Source organism: Periplaneta americana, chromosome 2 (genome assembly GCF_040183065.1).
Source record: "Periplaneta americana isolate PAMFEO1 chromosome 2, P.americana_PAMFEO1_priV1, whole genome shotgun sequence".
Classification (NCBI taxonomy): domain Eukaryota; kingdom Metazoa; phylum Arthropoda; class Insecta; order Blattodea; family Blattidae; genus Periplaneta; species Periplaneta americana.
Genome location: NC_091118.1, coordinates 35844574 through 35867856, shown reverse-complemented (window position 1 = coordinate 35867856; position 23283 = coordinate 35844574). Strand labels below are relative to the sequence as shown.

Sequence of the window (23283 nt, the reverse complement as noted above, 5' to 3'; positions counted from 1 at the left end):
CCTTTCTCCCTCCATTTCATACATCGCTGATTAGCTACACATTACACTAATCAGATTTCAATACTTTTTTTTGCTAAGAAACTAAATGTCGATGAAAGGTATTCATTATTTCCCATCTGCAAATCTGGCGAGCCATTACTATTGAAAATGTCTGTCTGTTCCAGCTCTGCTGGTGACCGTGTATCCGGACTCGTGGCAGGCCCCCTTGGCGCACTGCTACTTCTTCCGCTTCCTGGGACTCTCGCTGGCGTTTGGCCTGCACGGAGGCGTGTGCAACTGGCTCAAGTTATACGCACTGGCCGCGGCCCTGGTGCTGGCGGTATTGCCCTACACATGGCTGGAGATGCGCTTGGAGTCGCGACGCCGGTTCAAGACCCACCTCGCCACCTTGTGACCCAAGCTGTGGCACACACGCCCCCAGCCCGCGTGACGCCGAGTGTTTCAAAACAAAGCTGCAACGCACCAAGTTAATCAATCCTAACCATTCGACCTGTATCAGCACTAAAATTACTTCAGTTTTGTCACTTCATTCACTAAGACACAGAGACACCACATCCCAGATGCGAGGTGATTTTTTCTTTTAATCGGTTAATTAGAGCTTGTTTACGAAACTCCAAAATAAGCCTTGGAATGGGACAGATTCTTTGGTGTGACCACAGCAAAGGAATAAGGCTATGAGATTTGGTACTTGGAATGTCACGAGTCCTTATAGAACAGGAGGGGTAACATTTGTAGCAAAAGAAGTAGCTAGTGTGGGAGTACAGGAGGTTAGGTTAGTGGGAATGGCATGTTAAACATAGGAGATTACTTGTACTATGGGAAAGGAAACAATAATCACCAATTAGGAACAGAATTATTTATTCATAAAATAATAAAATTAGCAGTAAAAAGGTTGAATTTATCAGTGATAGATTATCGCATATAGTACTTCAGGGTAGATGGTGTAATAGTTATAAATGCTCACGCCTCTACAGAAGAGAAAGACGATCATATAAAGAATAGTTTCTATGAGAAATTGGAATACACATATTCATACTTTAGATCAGTTATGCAGATATCACATGCAAATTTTATTGGGGGATTTCAATGCTGAAGTAGGACGGGAGGATATATTTTTTAAACCAACTATTGGAAAAGAGAGCTTACATCCAACTAGTAATGTAAGGTTAGTCAACTTTGCTACATTAGAAAATGTAATTGTGAAATGTAGCCTACTGTACAACATTCCCCCAATAGGATATACATAAATAGTATACCGGGGCTTCTTCAGATGGATTGACACGCAACCAAATAGTGCGGATCACTTGAATATGTTAGGAGAAAATTCTCAAACTATTAGGGAAAACACGAGAATTTTACTTTAAGTAAGAAGATAAATTTGGAAGTAAATCCGAAAAGACATTATTATATGATTATGTCTCGTGACCAGAACATATGGAAATATGCAAGTACCTTGGAGCAAATTTAACAAATACAGTAATATAAATGACACTCTAGAGGAAATTAAATGCAGAATAAATATGGGAATTGCCTGTTATTATTCGGTTGAGAAGCATTTGTCATCCAGTCTGCTTTAAAAAAACTGAAAGTTAGAATTTATAAAACAGTTATATTACTGGTTGTTCTGTACGATTGTGAAACTTGGACTCCCACTTTGAAAGAGGAACAGAGATTAAGGGTATTTGAGAATAAGGTGCTTAGAAAAATATTTTGGGCTAAGAGGGATGAAGTTACAGGAGAATGCAGAAAGTTACACACTGCAGAACTGCACGCATTGTATTCTTCACCTGACATAATTAGGAATATTAAATCCAGATGTTTGAGACAGGCAGGGCATGTAGCATGTATGGGTGAATCCAAAAGTGCATAGAGTGGTAGTTGGGAGGCCAGATGGAAAGAGACCTTTGGGGAAGCCGAGACATAGATGAAAACATAACACTGAAATGAATTTGAGGGAGGTGGATATGATGGTAGGGACTGGATTAATCTTGCTCAGAACTGATGGCGGGCTTATGTGAGGCCAGCAATGAACCTCCGGATTCCTTAAAAGCCATTTGTAAGTAAGTATGAACGAGACTCGTTCTGTAGACACGTTTAATATCGCGATTTGTCGCGAAGTTTACGCGTTTATTTTTTTTTGCGAATTCGGTAATTTTTGCGTTAAATTCGATTTTTTTTTTACGAATATCGGTGAGTAGTACTTTCATAGGTCACGAAATTTATTTCATTTTTGACAATTAAACATACAAAATAAGTACGAAAGTGGGTTTGTCTTTCATGTTTTATCATGTGGAAAGCCTGGCTGCTCAGTTATGAAAAATGAAAATTTGTACAGTATGTCGCACATGCACAATGCTCGGGTTTGTAACACAGTAAGAAGAAATATGTTTGTTTGTTTGTTTGTTTGTCTAATGGCTAGTACATGATATTTACTATCATTGACCGAGGGAAAAACAAGAAAGTGGTGAACAAAACTACGGATTAAGTAATTTAAAACATTCGGGCTCTGTCTTCCCAGTAGCGGTCGACTTCCTTGGAGGATTTCAGAGCAGGGCATTTTGCAAGATGTTGTCTATCCATGTCTTCCTGTTGATGGCACAAAATGCAAGATGCTGATGGAAGGATGCCAAGATGATTGAGGTGTTTACCCAGAATGTCATGTTCAATGTTAAGACAAAACCTTGCAACTGCCAGTCTTCTGAGTTCAGGAGGTATATCCTTCAGTAATTTCCTACGTTGTTGCGAAATGTTTATGTCCAATTCTTGTTGGTGATTATATTTTTGTAGTTGCTTGATATATTGTTTTACTGAGCTAAATGACAAAGGTTTTCGTGGGTTTATTTTGAGATTGGCACCCTTCTTAGCTAATGTGTCAGCCTCTTCATTCCCATCTAGATTACAATGTCCTGGGATCCATTGTAACACAACTGTTTTGCCATGTTCTTTTAAAGTTGCAAGTATTTTTGACAATTATTGATTTGTTCTGTGTAGGGGTGGTCAGTTTTATTTATGGACAAAATGGCTGCTTTTGAGTCTGAGAGGATGACTGTGTTTGTGAATTTATCCATATGGAATAAAAGTTGATTTAAGGCAACATCTATAGCTTCAATTTCTCCATCATAGGCAGATAGATTATAACCAACTGGGAGATAGAAGCAAAAAAGATTACTAAAATTACCAGCTCCTACATTTCCTTGAGGATCTATTTTTGAGCCATCAGTATATATTCTTATCCTATAGTCTTCTGGATATCTGATGTTGACGGTTTCAAGGGCCAATTGTTTTAAATTTTCTTTACTGTGTTGATTTTTGGTGATTTGTTCAAGGAGGTCTATTTCTGATTAAATTATATCTATCTGAAGTGGGTTTTGTGGAAGCATTAGAGGTTGAAGGAGATTTGGTATATCGAGTTCATCTTTTAGTTTCTCTGCATATTGGATGAATATGAAATATGTATAAGGAGACATTTTGAGCCAGAGTACACATTATCTTATTACCATTTTTAAAGTTATTCCATGTTTAGTTTCCAACTTTTTCTTCACATTAACTCACTTTTTCAAAGAGTTACATTTGTAAATAGCGACTTTTTTCCTCGTGAATTATAGTAAGTTTTATTTGCAGAATTTGATGTGCTTTATTCACCATTTTATGGTGTCCCTAATAATGCTTATCAACTGTGAGGTTATCTACTGTAGCATCAGCATAGAAAAACTAAGAAAAAATCTTTACGTAGAACCACAGTCTAGTATATACAGTCACGAAGCTTGAGTTGTGAGGTTACTAGGAACAATAGACTGTGCAAGTACTATTTCGCATTGTCTATAATGAGGCGATATTAGCAATCCTAGCGGTTAGCAACTATCTATGGATGCATATTTCCTATGTATTGAGCTTCGTGACTATTATACTAGACTGTGGTAGAACTATGTGTGGGTATGATCACCTGTCGAAGAGCGCATAGCAAAGGGAATACACGGAGAATCCAAGAAGAACGAAATGAATATAAAAATGAGGAGCATACAAAGATAACAAAGGAATAAAGGAGAATACATTGAAAACAAAGGATAGCAAAGGAAAATACAAGAAGAACAAGATTAACGTAATGAGAAGGAAGGAAATATACTTACTTACTGGCTTTTAAGGAACCCGGAGGTTCATTGCCGCCCTCACATAAGCCCGCCATTGGTCCCTATCCTGAGCAAAATTAATCCATTCTCTATCATCATATCCCACCTCCCTCAAATCCATTTTAATATTATCTTCCCATCTACGTCTCGGCCTCCCTAAAGGTCTTTTTCCCTCCGACCTTCCAACTAACACTCTATATGCATTTCTGGATTCTCCCATACGTGCTACATGCCCTGCTCATCTCAAACGTCTGGATTTAACGTTCCTAATTATGTCAGGTGAAGAATACAATGCGTGCAGTTCTGTGTTGTGTAACTTTCTCCATTCTCCTGTAACTTCATCCCTCTTAGCCCCAAATATTTTCCTAAGAATCTTATTCTCTAACACCCGTAGTCTCTGTTCCTCTCTCAAAGTGAGAGTCCAAGTTTCACAACCATACAGAACAACCGGTAATATAACTGTTTTATAAATTCTATCTTTCAGATTTTTCGACAGCAGACTGGACGATAAAAGTTTCTCAACCGAATAATAACAGGCATTTCCCATATTTATTCTGTGTTTAATTTCCTAAAAACAAACCTTAACATGCTGTCCTTCAGAATGGAGGTAACATTTTGAGGCCATAAGCTTTACAGCACGTATAACTTTGCCTCTAAATAAAGAACCGGTAAATATTTGCTGGAGCCCTTCACTCCCAATGCAATAATTGCTATATTTAGCTTAATTTTTCCTGTGCAATTACTTTACTGTCTTCTACAATGATCATAATTCAATTTGTTAAAACGTAATTAAATTTTTGTTCTATTCCTGTACGAATTTCAGTGGTGCGGGGCAAGATGAAAAGGCCTGCCCATCTTGATTAACTTCTGTCACCTACTTGGTGACAATGGTGTTTCTGAATTACATTGAACTCCGAAAAGTCATCTCTGAGAAACGACTGTTTACATTTAATAACAAATTATTCTCTGTTGAATGGCACATACTCAACCCATCCACATCACATACTTCTCGAATTATGAGAGCACGAACATGATTTCAGTTCTCCGTGTGTTCTCCACCACTTCCGCTTGAAATGCGCGCAATCAAAACTTTCACAGTCATGTACCCACATCATTCCTCTTTCGAACAATACACGGCATTTTCCTTTTCCACTTAATTCGACTCGGTAACGATGTTTCTACATTATACATTTTGGTTACAGCCAACTAAAAAATGTCAACTCTGAGAAACATTTGGATATATGTTGTTGTTTTCTAATGCCAGGTGTTTGACAATAAAGTCATTTGACCTCTTCCACTCCAATATTTTTCAAAGATATTATTATGGCCAGCCAATGAAGCACAGATTTTGAGGTGTTCCGAATCCATTTCTTGGTTTGAGTTGCAGAATGGGCAGTTAGGGGACTGATATATTCCAATTCTATGCAGGTGTTTGGCCAAACAATCATGGTCTGTTGCCAATCTAAATGCAGCTACAGATGATTTTTGTGGTAAATCGGGAATTAACTGTGGATTTTGATGCAGAGAGTTCCATTTTTTTCCCTTGAGCTTGTATTATTAAATTTTGTTTGTTTGGATATATGTTCATATAAAAAACTCATACAAAACAGATTCTTTCCGCCAACACATGTGTATCATCATTCTACTGAAAATGTCCTCTTCATAAAAGGTTGAAACTGAAGTAATTTTAATCTTAGGAAGACCATTTTTAACCATGTCATTTAGCTCAAACAATATAATATATTATTACACGTAATAGTCTTCATAAACTGATAGCTATTTTCAGCTATGTACATCATAAAACAATTTATTTTATGACTGTTCTCATGAAAAATGACGACAGCATCCAAAATTACATAATAGTAAATACGACAATCATGTTGCAGCTTTCTTTTGGAATACTAGCAGACCTGATGGGATAATTCCGCCCACCATCTTGTTGTGTTTAAAGCCAACATCTACTGCAAGCACAACATTCGGCTGGAAGCTTTAAGGTTGCGATGGCAATATGGCAAGTTCTAACTTTTCTGTTATTATTAACCGACAAGAGAGAAACAAACTGAAAGCAACATCACATTCAGGAAGATCTGTGCACCATGTCGTACTGCAGTAACAGTGCAATGAAGTTTCAGTCGCAGTAGCACTAATGGTAAAACTTTAAATAATTAGTACAAATGTCATAAACAGCACATTTCAGCAAATTAGAACATATTTTCAGATACTCTATAAAGATTTTTCTCCAATTTTTCTTTACCATTTCCATGCATCATCACTAAGGGGCGGATGTTGATGACCTAAAAATCTATTTAAAATGATCATTAAAACTAATGAAAAAATGATATTTAAATATTATTAACCGTACTTGCACAACAACTTCTTAAAAAAATAGTCACCTTGTTTCAATGACTGCCCTGCAAATCTCGGAGAGAGGAGGCAACATCCTGGAATTTGGCTAAGATAAAGGAAAAGGACATGCGACAAAATAAAGCTTTTAAGGGAAAACTATAGATTTTCATGAGGGTTTACAATGTGTTTCAATCAGGAGTGGTCCATGTCAGTGCCTTCATTCTCTGTCTCCTCCTCTTTCCGCGCTTCACTTTTGTTACCAGACCTTCCAGATGAGGGAGTGTGAATGACAAAACAAATTGTGGGCACAGCGTGCATTCTTGCAATCTTTGTGTTAAAAATACTGTCTACTACAATAGACATCCTTCCGAACCATGTTGAGGACACAACGTCCTGTCCAGGACATGGCGAAAGTTTCCCCCCTTCCAATTCTAAAGACACTCTCATACCGATAAAAGAACAGTAGCGGTCAAAGCCCTCATTTAAACTAAGCTGTTGTCGAGCATTTTATATCACTTCCATTGTGTGAAGTGAAGCCTTCAGTGGAATGAGGGATGGACTTTAGAGTTTGTTCCAAACTATAAAACTCAAACTTCACTGTTATTCACTTATTCAGTAGGCAATTACTACTGACCTATTTGCTTAGAAAATGATTTAACAGACCTATCGGTAAAGAGGAAAGTAAAATGCATTCCAAATGTTGTAAAAGTTCTTCAAAGATTAAAAATGACCAAAAAAAATATAAAAATTACCTATTAGTTCAAAAACGTCACAAAATGCAATATAAGAAAATAATTTTTTAGTTGATATTAACATGGAAAGGATTTCTATATTAATAGGCATCATCCTAATATGAAAAATAAGAAGATGACTTTTCATCAACATCCGTCCTCTAATCATCACTAACAATTCTGTCTGAATCAAAGAGAATCTACATAAATACAAGTAGAATTCAAAAGATAAACCGTCAATTTTCAATCATAATCAACACCAATATTCAGAAAAGAAACAGGTAAAACAAAGCCAATGTTTCGGTATGATCTCTGTTCAACAAACTTGATAGTTGTTATTTCTTCCATAATCATCATCATCATCATCCTTCACAAATTAGGCCTCTCTAGACCTGTTTCGGCCCCATCTAGCAGTCTTCTTAAAGGTCTTCCTGGTCGACGATGTCCTCTAGGTTTATACTGCATCATAATTTTTGGGATTCCTGAATTTTCCATTCTTCTTACATGATCTAGCCAATTGAATTTGTATCTGCTGATTTTTTCTTCTACTGACTCTACTTCTAATTGTTCTAAAATTTCTTCATTCCTTTTTCAGTCTAAAAGAGTATATCCTGCTGTCCTCCTGAAAAATTTCATTTCCATTGCTTTGATTCTGTTCATGTCTTTTTTCTTTAATGTCCAAATCTCGCTTCCGTATAAAAGGGAGGTTAATGCTAGTGTATTATATATTTTTATTCTTGTAGATTTTTGTACAAACTTAGCTTTTAATGTATTGTTTATTATTCCTACAATTTGTGTAAATTTGGTAGTTTTCTTGTTCACATCTTTTTCATTTTGATAAGATATTTCACAACCCAGATAATTGAAATTTTGCACTTGTTCGAGGCATTGGTTATTGTGTATTATCTTACTTCTGACTGGGTCTTGTCCTAAAAAATGCCATTACTTTTGATTTTTGTGCTGAAATTTTCATCCCAAAATCTTTTAATATTTTATTTAATATTTTATTTCCATAATCATATATATTTTATTTTGATCCTCATGATTCTGTTAAGAAATTATTTTTTTTCTCGTCCCACAGTTCCGAATGGTAATTTTTAATTCCTCCACATGGGATCTGTAAGTTTCAGTACGACTTCTCAATGATTTCCATTGTAGTTCTATGTCTTTCCTTTTCCAATTTCTTTAAGGTCTTTGGCCGATATCAGTGATTTCCAAATAGATAACTATTCTTCCCTTATAACCCTACTCATCACTACAATACACAGAATGTTAGGAAAATGAATAGAAATGTTTGAATAGTAGAGGACAATGTAGAGAACAAAAAATCCCTTACTCATTTTGGCATTATCTTGTAGCGTTTTTATGTCTTTAAAAACAGAAACAATTAGAGAATGCATGTGGTACAGCACTGTCGACTATGCTCACCACTAGTGACCAAGTTGTATTGAGCCATGTTTTATTTTAGTAGGTTATTTTACGACGCTTTATCAACAGCTTTGGTTATTTAGCGTCTGAATGAGATGAAGGTGATAATTCCGGTGAAATGAGTCCAGGGTCCAACACCGTAAGTTACCCAGTATTTGCTCATATTGGGTTGAGGGAAAACCCCGGAAAAAACCTCAACCAGGTAACTTGTCCCGACCGGGAATCGAACCTGGGCCACCTGATTTCACGGCTAGACGTGCTAACCGTTACTCCACAGGTGTAGACTTGAGCCATGTGAAATAAGAGAGAAGAGATATGTAACTATAGTCTTTACGAATTCAATGCAGTAGTCAAGTGCAAGGTTCAGCGAGTACATTGGCGGCTTTTTGAATACACTAAGAGAAAATACAGATTTTTAAAGATTATAATATGTTATTAAACCGAAATTAAAGAGAAATATGACGTGGCCCAGGGAATATCATTGAAAATGTTGAAGACACATTTGGGAGCTATCTTTGCCAAAACAGTAAATAAGTACGGTGTGTGGATAAGTTTCAGGGCTTCTACCACGTTGTCTTGGTGTTGGTGGCTGACGTTTCGACCGCTGTGTTGTGGTCATCTTCAGAGCAGTTGTTGGATAAGGAAATAGTCTGCGAGCTGGTATATATATAGTAGTCTCGATGGGGGGAGTACTTGCGGTGATAGGTCGTAGGTTCTCCTTCTGGCATCTGTCCGGATTGGATAACGTAAAACCAATCAGATGCCAGAAGGAGAACCTACGACCTATACTTAGGAACGAGAAACCAGGTCTCCACATGTACGCTGTGCCCCCCCCCCCTTCATCCGGACATCGGGCACGGTATCAAGGTCACTCTTTCAGACCTTATGAGGGCCAGTATTTAATACAAATACTCCCCTTCATACAGACCTCAACCGGATTGGACAACGTAGGACCAATCAGATGCCAGAAGGAGAACCTACGACCTATCACCGCAAGTACTTCCCCCATCGAGACTACTATATATATATATACGAGCTCGCAGACTATTTCCTTATCCAACAACTGCTCTGAAGATGACCACAACACAGCGGTCGAAACGTCAGCCACCAACACCAAGACAACGCGGTAGAAGCCCTGAAGCTTATCCACACACCATGTACACCAGCCGCGGAAGCCTACGCGAACAAGTAAATAAGTATGGTAATTATGACGTTTTATTTTTGGTCCAGGGCAAATAACTCATCTTTTACGAAAATACTAGCAGCTGCTAAAATTATTTACCCCTTTGGAGAATGTTTCAATGAAAGAATCATGCCCATATAAACGAATGGTAAAGGCACAATAAGCCCATTAGAGGCAACAGTATTTGCATTTGGGCTTCTCCTTCGTAGAGAGGGGAAGGAGGACAAAATAATTCCCTAAATTCTGATTTGTATGGAACTGATGTCCTCACAGCCTGTGGTTCATCATGCCACCAACTAAGCTAAGTTTCAATTTTAAAATCTACAAAAATAAACATGACCAACTGTGCACTGAACTTCGTTATAATGTGTACTGCGACGTAATATTATGAAGCCTGAATGTCAAAGTGTTGCCTATCAGAGTGAACTCATTTCTAGTGCTGCAGAAGAAACTCATGAAATCGTGTGTGAGACAGAAAATAAAAAAACTTGGTTCCATTATCGAATATGTTGAGAGTCTTGTGATGTGGGACTCTGAATTTTAAGCCAGGTACAGTGATGCATATTTTATCGAGTTTCCTTAGACTGTATCTATAAATACAGAACACTAGCACTTTATGTGGCTGAAAGAAGTCCATATTGTCCACAATTTTGTGGAGAAAAGAATCATTTTTCAAGCACTTAACCTAAACTTTGGTACAATGATTGCAACTGGCTTAAAATTCACGAGAACACAGGCTGATAGGCACAAGGGAGCGAGGTGCCTTGGATGATGAGTAATCAAGTGGCAATCCATCATAGAATGTTTTATTCATATCAACAGACAGACACAAAAAGTGCGGTGTGACAGAGGATGGCCCCGCAATGTCATCCTGCCATCAATCCATATCACTGCATTTGTTTATATTACTATACATTTACGACAGTGACATTATTTTTACATTCACAAGTAGCAGTTTTACAAGTTTTACAGACACGCCATATTGAGAGAAGTGCTAGAATTATGTCCCCTTCCCGGTCACAATGAACGTGTATTGTAAAGTTTCACTATTCTCTGTGAAATAAATTGTGAAGAAATTTAAAAATGTCCCATTTTTACCACTCACAGCATGACAACACTGTGTTCCAGTACCCAGACTGTGACCAATTAGCATCTGTGTCATGTTCTACCAACATAACAGTCAACTGCAGTACAATAAAGCTTTGTTTGTTAATTGTGTTTCAATTTCTAAACAGAAAAAAGACAGATCCTTACAGAAAAGTAAGTCCTTCCAGTTAAGTTCCCTTATCCTGTGATGTAAGAATGCAAGTCAAGCCTGTAGAGATTACGGAATGTTTGTTCTACCAGTCCGAGAACTGCTTCACAGGCAAAGAGCACCACATTAAACTGGCACGGACAAGTCTTCACATTGCTTAAAGGCAGAGACGGCTCTCTGTATGGCAAACGTGACTGCCAAAAACCCTTCACAAATTATACAAGGTGGACCAAAGAAACGGGAGATTTTAATTTTTGTTGATGGTAGTACATGGATTATTTTAGTAGGCTTAGATTCATTGTCACTGTTTAGCCTGATTGTTGCAATGTATTAAACATGGAGCATTGGACTGGTGAGCAACGAGAATTTATTATAAAATCTTATTATCTAAATCAGTGGTACTCACTATAAATTAGAGGAGAGCCAAAAGTGAGAAATAGTAATTTGCTGAGAGCCACAATGCATTTCACAGTATTGGAGCTAAACAAAATACGCAGATTTTTAATTATTAAATTGTTTGGCCTTTTTTTTAACATGAAGTAACAGAACTAACACTAACATATTACTAATATTTCGAAGTTGAAGGGCAGACTCTGCCACTGGTCTGCAAAATCATATCGACACGAGCAGGTTGATTTGTTGTTTTATTTCACCTGTACTCTGTTTTGAATTTAGAAAATAATGAGTCACATACAGCTAGAAGCCCTCCCTAGGCAATCTGTAGATCCTAAATGACTTAATTTCTGTTACATGGTACAATGCTTTTCTTGTCAATTCGTTTTTATACACAGTGGAATATATTACTTTCTGTTCAGATAATATTACGGACATTTCCTTGATTGAGAATTAGATTTTTGTTATCAAAATTTTAATGCACACTATTGTAATGTCTATTAAGATAAACATCAAGACATAATAAGCACATGAGATGTCATCATATTAACTCTTTTTAAAGAAAACAAATGTGTGTCGTTGAAAACCTTAACTGGCAGTAATGATGCAGGGTAACCAAAACTTTCTCCAGTTACACATTATTATAGAATTTAAAAAATATTTCTCAGAAAAAGAACAGTAATAGTAATATTAGCCGCAATAAATATCTTTGAGAGCCGCATGCGGCCCATGAGCCTTGTAATGAGTACCACTGATATAAAGTTGCTGAAGTTGCTGGTAGGGAGTTCCGCCTCAACTTTCAACTCCATCGTCATGATCCTGTGCCCTCTTCACATGCGATTAAAACCTGGGTTCGCAATTTACGAGTAGAAGAAACAGCCTCAACACTAAAGAAGAAACCACCAGGTAAAGAAAAAACTGCCAGTGGTCGTGAACAAACTGCTAATGCAGCTAATTATGTGATAAGGATTCAACATTTTAAGTGGTTAATTGAAAAGAAGAAATTTTCATATCAACAGATGAACTTTGTTTCAGCAAGACGGTGCAACAGCATGTACTGCAGCCATCTGTATGACGGAAATGCGAAATTTGCTTGGTAATCATGTAATATCGAGAAATGGAGACATTTATTGACCTGCACGATCCCCCCGTTTTAAATGCATGTGATTTTTTTTATTGGGGTATCTAAAAAGTAAGGTATATGCAAACAAACCGCGAAACATCAAATAACTGAAGACAGCAATTTGTATAGAAATTTCAAACGTCATAGTCTAAATGTTGCAGAGTGTAATGAGAAACTTCAAAGAACGATTCCAAGAATGTATGCTAGTTTGTGGAGGGCATTTGAAGGATGTAATTTGCAAGAAGTAGTGGTTACATGCAAATGCTATACTATATTCTATATTTTCATATAATAAAGTTAATTTAATACAATATCTAAAGTTTCATTTCACTATTTAAAAATCTCCCGTTTTTTTTTTTTTTTTTGGTCTACCCTGTATGTATAGTAATACGTATCTAATATGAGCAATATTTTTGTATACAACTATGTAAAATTATCAGACTTTAAACATTTACAAGAAAATTTATTGCTAATATGAGTACTTTCCTGGAATATCAATAATTTTTTTCTGAGCATTTAATCTCGAATCGAGAAGAATTATAATGAATTGTTACACTTTTGAGAGCCAACCAGAGGAACTACTTACACAAGCTGATGATAATCTGTCCAATTTTAATATATAAAGTTCATTAAACTAAGAATGTGTACTAGACATGTATGTTCAAATTCGCTAATTACTAAAATATTGAATTTGGCTGAAGTGTATTCAAATGTATACGTGTTATTACAGTATGTATTAACAACTAATTTTTCTACAAGACGAGTTTAAAAAAATTGAATTGATGAAGACTTAACAATGTGAGTCCTTCAGGGACAGCACCAGTGCCTATCCAAAGTTAGCTGAAATTAATTTCAAAACACTTTCAACAGAACTTATTAATTAATTATATTGTTATATTCAGAGATAAACTTTTCATCATTTACTACACTACTTCTCTTATAGCTATGCATAAAGCCATCATTTCATTGCTACATCTTCATTTATTACTATTTCACGTCAAAGTTGTGTGTAAATGGAAAACAGAAGACAAAAAAGTTAAAAAAGTATTGGATCTATTTTGGACAATTATGAATCTCAAATTGAAAAAAGAATCAGTGACACAAGAGTAACTGGTACGCTAAATTCAGTCCCCTGAAACAATAATATTCTCTACAAGCCAAAAAAACTTATTTACTAGGCCTTTGTCCACAGCATTCTTTTATATAGAGAAGAAACATGGACAATTAATTTCCAACAGGAGAGAAAAATATTAGCCACTGAAATGGACTTTGGTGAAGGCCAGTGAGAACATCAAGATGGGATAAGAGTCAGAACACAGTTATACGAGAAATACTAGAAATTAAAAATAATGTTTTGGAGTTAATAGAAGAGAAAAGACCGAGATGGTATGGACATGTTATGAGAATACTGGAAGAGAGAATACCAAACAAAATCTTAAATTGACATCCAGAAGGCAACAGACCAAAAGGAAAATGGACTGACGGAATAAAGAGAAGGATGCACAATCATGGGCTTACACAGGAAAATAAGGCAGACAGAGATTTGTGGAGAAGTAAAATTAAATTTGGGTGAAGGAAAGTCATTATTTATGAAAAATTCCCGTTAAGAAGAAGAAAAGAATGTTGATCATTACTAATATTTCATATTAATACATATGCCTGTATTAAAAATAATTTAAGCCTGTAATAATTTCAATGGTGTAGGCCACAAGGAAAAAAGGCTGCCCACCTGAATGCTTCCTCACTACAAAATTGAAAATGCTGGTGCTGACCCTGGGATCACTGTATGTAGAAAGCAGTTGTTACTATTGCTGAGGATTCTGTCTACCGAACATGACTTAGCTTCGACATTAGTTCATTCTTTTGTTACAGATGATTAATGTAAGCCAAATGACGAAATGATGCAACTACGTGGGTTGATACGAAAGTGATGCTTCCTTTTTTTTTTTCTTTGAAATCTGGCGACCCATAATGTTGCGAATTTCATTTAGTGACACCATGATGTTTCTAGTTTCACCATATGAAGCGACAATGCGACATAAAAGTGAAATAATAACTGTTCAAAATGGTGGACGTTTCTATATCTGTATAAAACAAAGGCTGTGATTGAATTCTTCACTGTGGAGAAAATAAGCCCAATTGAGATCCATAAAATATGTGTATTGTAACAGTTCTGTAGACATCAGTATAGTTAAATGATGGGTGAGACATTCAAGAGCGGAGAAATGAACATCATGACAAGTCTCGAAACGGCTGGCCAGCAACGGCAGTGACAGGATGCAACATGGGTCGAATCAACGCACTCGTCAAAGACCGCTATATCAAAACACGTGAAATGTGTGCTGTATTAAGCATCGAAAAACCTAATTAATAGCCACTATTAAAGAGCTTGTTACAGAAAGATTTGCACCTGATATGTACCGAGAATGCTGACAGATGGGCTTGACAAACATGTTCGGAGCTTCTGGAGCAACACGCAAATCAGGGGGTTATATGCTTACAGGAAATGAAACTGGATCCACCATTATGATCTGAAACAAAGTATTCGTGCTGATCTCTGAAACTGCAATAAGAATTTTTCACCGGGACAGAATACAACATTTCATTCACATATGGTGCAACTGCATAGAAAATGATTGCGACTTCGTTGTAAAACAGGATTTTTATGAAAAATGTAGGAATACTTCACATAAATATCACAACACTACTCTCTTTCCAGCTAAAGATTGAAGTAAATGTAAATAAATGCACGTGGCATAATGATTCCTGATTGGCTATTGGACGCACAACGTCTCCAAACTCATGCTTGTCATCTTTTCTCACATTAAAATAGTTCCTTCTAAAATAATAAAATGTATAATATACATGGAATACGAGTGAATTAAACATGCTTATAAGAACACTTTCTTACGATTTAAACAACGTGTTTATATTAGTAGTTTCAGACATTGCGTGTTAAATCATTGTAACGTGTATTATGGCAACGCGCATGCGTAATAGGCATTAAATCCCTCCCAAGGTGACTTGCAGCTTCACAGAGCACATCAGAACAGCTGTTAACACAGTGCGAGATTCAGCGTTGCCAACCTCAAATAAATTTCTGTAGAATTAAAGAAATTATCCACTCTTCAAAGAATAACATTCAATCACGAATCTACAGAAAAAGAAAAATCCACTATTCCCAGTAGAGAAATAATAAATATTAACCCTCTGTGAGCATTTTACGAGTTAGTTCAATGAATGTGTTGAAATGTCTGCAATATATCAGACGGTGGCTGCCCTGCGTGCTCACTTGCCGAAAATAATGCGCCCTGGTGGCTGCTTTGGTAGCTAGCTTGCGATTGCGGAGTAATACATTTCGGTTTTGTTTACGTCTACTTCAATCTTTAGTTGGAAATAGTTTAGCAATTAAAGCTCATGAGAAAATAATTAGGAGGCAAAACTTTCGTACCGATGTAATATACAATCTGTCCAGTAAACTTCTTACTATTCTTTATGTTAATAATGCATTTAGGTATGGCTTTCGTCACAAGCATCAGAGCCGCCTCTGCTCTAAAGGCATATTCTCGCTTCCACTTGTACTTACTCAATTGTAATTGTGGCTCCTTTGTCTTGACGTCGGTCACATCTACATTGTCACTACTGTTATACATGGCAAGTGAAGTGTACCCGATGTTTCTTGCATTAAGTTCTCTAAAATTGACGTTGGCGTATTGTCATAACATAAGGCACAACATTTATTTCTCTCACCCCCCAGACTCAATAGATCCCCCTGTAAGTTTTATTACGTTAGCAATGCAACACATCGTCTCTTGCGGTTGATTATAAATCTTTAAAGACATCAAAATGATTATCTCTATTTTCCACTCGTTCATTTCATCTCCATGTGATAAAAGTATAGATGTATTTCTCTCTCTAAATTTGGAGAAAATTTCAACAAGTTACACTGAAGTTCCTTTTGATGCAGAGTAAGATGATGTCTTACAAATCTAATGAATGAAAAGTAGGGGAGAAAAGAATGAGCAAGCACCTCGACAAGGTCTCTCACTGCATCTAGACATACATTCAAGTCATGAATGTAGCTAAACGCTTTCAGGAAGGAAATATATCTCTATACCTTCACACCGGTGGGTGCCCATTCCAGTCTCGCCTTATTCTCGTAGTTTCCTTCTCCAGTTTTATTACAATTGAGTGAATACATGTATATGTTGGCGAGATCTAGTTGTACTTCTCATCCCGTGGCCACTGGAAAAAACAGGTTTCACGAAAACATGCCTTCTATATCATAATAAATATAGTGACATGGGAACTCAGTTCCTATGTACTCAGTCTTAATCTTCCCAACGCAATATCATCATAAATAATACTTTTGTGTGGCTCCTTTAAATTAAGTTGCTACATAATTCAAAGTAATATTAAATAATACAATCATTAAAAAGCAAATCCAAGGAACTGGAACTCGGAGGGAATTGATGGAATGGAAGAAACGAGTGCCCGAAAACCAGGCTGTCCCCCTTACCTCAACAGGAGCCGTCCCGCCCCGACGGTCCCATTCAAATACTGACTCGACGGGATTGCAATACTAGATACACACAAAGGACACACACAGACACAGTCACTCCCATTCACACCATATTTATAATATTTATAAGGATCAGAGATGCGCCGCCCAGTGCCAAAGACATGAGTCGACTTAAGTACAGTTACACCCGAGGCCAGGTGTGGAGCGTCTTGACGGCCTGGCAATGAGAAGCGTTCTCTGGCATTCAGACCACTAACACTGGGCCGGTCCCGTGTTCACACGGGCACGTAGTTGCCTCTGGGCCGGTACATCAACTGGCCGGATGTTATCCTGCGACGAAGTTCTCGCAGCAGTAATTTCTTTTCCTTCCTTATCTTCTTTAAGATTCCCTTGTTCTCGTGAGCTCGCCGTGACAGGTATGGCAGCACCTCGTTGATCGGACCGTACGGAATGTACTTGTAGGCTGAGTATCCCGACTGGCCTGGAAACACAAACCATTATGCATTAGTAACAGAAATGAAGGCAGTGACGCTCAAAATAATGTAATATTTACTACCAATTAAATTAAAAAAAAAAAAAAAAACACGCACGCACGCACACGCGCACGCGCACGCGCACACACACACACACACACACACACACACACACACACACACACACACACACACACACACACACACACACACACACACACACACACACACACACACACACACACACACACACACACACACACACACACACACACACACACACACACACACACACACACACACACACACACACACACACACACACACACACACACACACACACACACACACACACACACACACACACACACACACACACACACACACACACACACACACACACACACACACACACACACACACACACACACACACACACACACACACACACACACACACACACACACACACACACACACACACACACACACACACACACACACACACACACACACACACACACACACACACACACACACACACACACACACACACACACACACACACACACACACACACACACACACACACACACACACACACACACACACACACACACACACACACACACACACACACACACACACACACACACACACACACACACACACACACACACACACACACACACACACACACACACACACACACACACACACACACACACACACACACACACACACACACACACACACACACACACACACACACACACACACACACACACACACACACACACACACACACACACACACACACACACACACACACACACACACACACACACACACACACACACACACACACACACACACACACACACACACACACACACACACACACACACACACACACACACACACACACACACACACACACACACACACACACACACACACACACACACACACACACACACACACACACACACACACACACACACACACACACACACACACACACACACACACACACACACACACACACACACACACACACACACACACACACACACACACACACACACACACACACACACACACACACACACACACACACACACACACACACACACACACACACACACACACACACACACACACACACACACACACACACACACACACACACACACACACCCCCCCCCGCACGGTGGAAGGAACCTGTTACATTAATTCGCAGCAGCATCATCTGTTGCCCAGGAGTCATTCCAAATCAAACCGGACAAATTTAAAGGAAATTTAACATTGATGTTTTTTATTTCTGTCAAACTTTTTTATTCGATTGATGCCCACGTGCATCAACGTCGGTTAGTTTAATCACCGGTTAAAATTGTCACCTAACCCTTGGTTAAGCATTTTTACAGTGGATCGACCTTGGTTACGACTTAAATAGGAGGTTAACCACAGTAATCTCTAACCGGCCATATTTGAGCGGTTAAAGGAGATAACCAATGATCAGTAGAGCAAGTAAAGCAAAATGGCGGCCAAAGCCACAGATGTTTATTTCGAGGATGATTATTATTGTACAGTACTTGAATTACTTGATAGAGCGTGAGAGTGAAGTTTCTTTAGTGGAAAGAGAGAAATCTTACGAGGAATTAGATGACAGAAAATTTCAGGAGGGATTTCGTTTATCAAAATCTACAATTGGATCACTTGAAGTATCACAAAAAGTCATATTTCTCCTATGGATCGGCTGCTTATATTACGATTCTACATAACTGTTATTTTCTGTACTAAAAGGGGGAATACTCGAATATCTCTTTCTCTGTGTCACTGGCTGAACAAAGAGAGGTTATGGATGGATCTTAGGATAATGAGCAGTTGCCTCATGTAAATGGGGTCCTGGATCGTATACACATTCCTACTAATCTTCTACATCCTTTTCCTTTATAGATATTCCATCTTTTTATATATAATATATTTAAATCTAGTAATTAAGTCTATCAATACTTCAACCTCACATTGGGATATAATCATTTTTGCATTCAATTTTCTATTTTGTACGATTTTAACCTAACAGCACTGAAAAGCAAAGAAATGCAACTCGCAAATATAACAGCGCCCAAAAGCAAACAAATGCAAAGCAAAAATGTAGGACACGTTCATTTCGATGTAGAACGGAGTGAGTGCAGTCGTTTTTAGACATTGACTATTATCTTTGCAGCGGTATGGATGCTTTCCTTTAGTCATTTTGTAGAAACAGTGTACCATCACAGACTTTACTCTGGTTAAATGAGGTGCCAGCTAGCCATGTTTAAGTAATCGGCGATTATGAATGGTGCACAGAAATTACATTTTAACCACTATTACTGTTTAACCGTCGTTTCGTAATCTATGATTACTGCGTTTTTAACCGATGTTGATACACTTCGCCATGAAAGAACAAAAATAAAGTATACTTATAGTTTTATTTTCATAAAACTCGATTCTTTCGAAAAGTATTTAAATTAAAAATTTATGTAATAAAGCGCGCACTGTTATATATAAACGGTAATATCTCTGTTACTAATTAACGCAATTTATTCAAATTCAGCTCATATTAAAGCTCATAACATATACTTTTAGCACATCTGGCCTTCGACTACATAAAAATTTATGTTGTATTTTTTTCTCGAAAATATATTTTAAAATGCCTTTTTTTTTAAAGTTCGGAAACTTTTTTCGAAGTATAAAAAATATCACTGCACTCCTTAGTTTCTCAACTGTATACGTACAAAATTTCAGAATGGGATATATGTGAATGAATTTGCAATAAATTAACTTACCCAGCCAGGCGCATGCTGTTGAGTAGGAGCGTCACTGCAAGACCGCGTCGCTATGTATGGATACGCGTGTACACACAGTGTCAGTATGTTATACACCATAAAGTCGACTTACGAAATATGTAAACACTTTTGAAGAACAATTATTAACATAAAATTCCACAAAACTAACTTAAAACACGCAAAAACAAGTCAACCGATTGGATAACTGAAACGAACTTTTAAGCAACTCAGATAAATACATGTTTACTTTTGTGGGACAAAGAATAATCTTTAACTAGTGCTTCAGATTTTGAGACCGGTATGAAAGCATGTAGTGTTCTCGTGCCACTTACTGCCTTTGCCCTCTCATAGTGAGACTGCAGTAAGTCACATTCATTTTTATGTTCATCATTGGTGAAAAATAGAAAATGAATTCCACTAATATTCTTTTCAGCCTACTAAAACAATTTTCTTGGTGTCGTAATGGGGTCCTGAAGTGGCTGAAAACTTGCTGTCGTTGCTAGTCTTTTAGTGGTGCCGCCAATCCCATCAGAAGGGCCCTTCCCATGTAAAGTTCCAAAAAAATGAATAATTATATATAATAAATAAAATTTTTCAGTCATATACACTTTTCAGTTTGTGAGGTCAGATAATCTGTTACATCACAATATTTAATACAAAGTCACTAATATTTTCGACTTTAAAAAGTCATCATCAGGTGCATGAGAAGCAAACAATTTTAAATTAGGTGATAGTTGATCTAACAATTGATAATACAGTAAGTGATGCACATGCTGGCATTTACAAGTATGTAAGTTTCGTGCCTCTTGAGTAAACTGTACATGGTAAAGCTGAACGCTGATGCTAAATTATCGTATGTATATAAAACAAGGAAAGGCACAGCATGATATTAACCTTATACAATTAAGGCTAAATATTCTCATTAAGTCATATCATTAAAATTAATATTAACTATGTTAAAATGTTATATGTAATATATAAATTTAAAAGGGATGGAAAAAGCTGTTGTGCAAATGCTGTCGGTAGGAGCGCACGCAGTCTCTAACATGTAACATCGGGTGAAACATGCCTCCTTGTCTGCACGTAAACAACTGAACAACTATATAAATATGGCATTCACCATGACGAATTAGACTGCGTGCTCTCCTACCGACAGCATTTGCACAACAGCTTTTTCCATCCCTTTTAAATTTATATATTACATATAACATTTTAACATAGTTAATATTAATTTTAATGATATGACTTAATGAGAATATTTAGCCTTAATTGTATAAGGTTAATATCATGCTGTGCCTTTCCTTGTTTTATATGCATACGATAATTTAGCATCAGCGTTCAGCTTTACCATGTACAGTTTACTCAAGAGGCACGAAACTTACATACTTGTAAATGCCAGCATGTGCATCACTTACTGTATTATCAATTGTTAGATCAACTATCACCTAATTTAAAATTGTTTGCTTCTCATGCACCTGATGATGACTTTTTAAAGTCGAAAATATTAGTGACTTTGTATTAAATATTGTGATGTAACAGATTATCTGACCTCACAAACTGAAAAGTGTATATGACTGAAAAATTTTATTTATTATATATAATTATTAATTGTATTCACACTTTTCTGAACCAACATGTCTTTTAAATTCCAAAAAAATGCCATTCAGCACTTAGGCCAAAATATTCTTCGTGAAAACACAGATTTAGAAATTTTTTTCGGTTTTATATTGGGCACTAGCCCCTTCAGAAAAATAAATACCTCTTTCTATATTTCCTATTTCGTTGTCCAGAAACGTATTAATTGTCGTTCGAAAAGGTGAACAGCATTTGTTTCGTGTTTAAGACATTCTGAAATTGGTACAAAGTTTTTATATTCTAATTCACTTCTGTCTTTAAAATAAATTACAAAGGGATGGAGTGTGACCTGATTTTTATTCCAATGAACACCCTGTACTGAGTCTTGAATCACACAGGCATAATTTTCGGAAAAGTCACAAATTACAAGGCATTCACCGTCCTGGGGAGCTTCTTTCTTTTCCGCCAGAAATGCAGCTTGCTGCTAAGCAATAAATGCATGAGGAGCTAGCGCTTCTAACATGGTCGAAAGTTTATCTAAAAATTCTTCTACTAAAGAGTGCAACACTTCTAAATTAGTTCGGTCAATAGTTACCCATTGTTTGTAATTGACTACATCTATCACTTCTATTTAAAATGCTTCCTGTAAATATTGAAGCTGTTGATGGACAATTTTTACACTTTCTGAAATAACAATCAGGGGATGCAGGGTTACATACAATTTGTGAAATCAGATCTTTGTAATTTCTCAGTGGCATTTCTATATTGATTTACAATTCATGTTGGAAAATATTCAGCTAAGCCTCGTGTTAATAACAAATGTCAAAATATGATTAATTATTATTCAGTCAATATGGCTTAAGCATTGCATTACATATGAAATAAAAACATATGAGTATATATTGATGTGTTACATCCAATTTTGATACAAACGTTTTCGCCTCTAATGGGGCATCTTCAGGTACAAATATAAGTATCATCTAAAATCAATTATAATACAAACTTACATATAAAACTACCTTCACTAGAATAAAGTATGACATGGTGACTATGTTATCAATCAACATTAATTGTCCTGTCAAAATTAAAAACGAATTGATTTTAAAACAATATGAATGTGCTTAGCCATGCTAAGTAGATCCCTTGTGTGGTATCTCAGATATATTGCGTTGTCAATGAAATCATTATAATACTAAAACTATACAAATTAAAATCTAATATTATCAAATGTGGAGTCAGCGACTATAAAGCATGTGTAGCTAATTTCGTGGAGCAATTGGAATTCTCGTAAATATTC

General features: G+C 36.9%; 2 protein-coding genes across 5 annotated transcripts in view; one reads left to right on the top strand and one right to left on the bottom strand.

Annotated features, from left to right (window-relative positions):
- Positions 1-4682, top strand: part of LOC138692264 (protein unc-93 homolog A) — a 270619-nt gene extending 265937 nt beyond the window's left edge. For all 3 annotated transcript variants that reach the window (XM_069815435.1, XM_069815445.1, XM_069815426.1), the window contains exon 10: positions 165-4682. In XM_069815435.1, coding sequence (XP_069671536.1) covers positions 165-394 — 230 coding nt within the window. In that variant the 3' untranslated portion in view covers positions 395-4682. The remainder of the gene's footprint in view (positions 1-164) is intronic.
- A 5923-nt stretch (positions 4683-10605) lies between these two features.
- The window catches only part of slgA (proline dehydrogenase slgA), a 315508-nt gene continuing 302830 nt past the window's right edge, over positions 10606-23283 (bottom strand). For both annotated transcript variants that reach the window (XM_069815407.1, XM_069815416.1), the window contains exon 12: positions 10606-17589. In XM_069815407.1, coding sequence (XP_069671508.1) covers positions 17384-17589 — 206 coding nt within the window. In that variant the 3' untranslated portion in view covers positions 10606-17383. The remainder of the gene's footprint in view (positions 17590-23283) is intronic.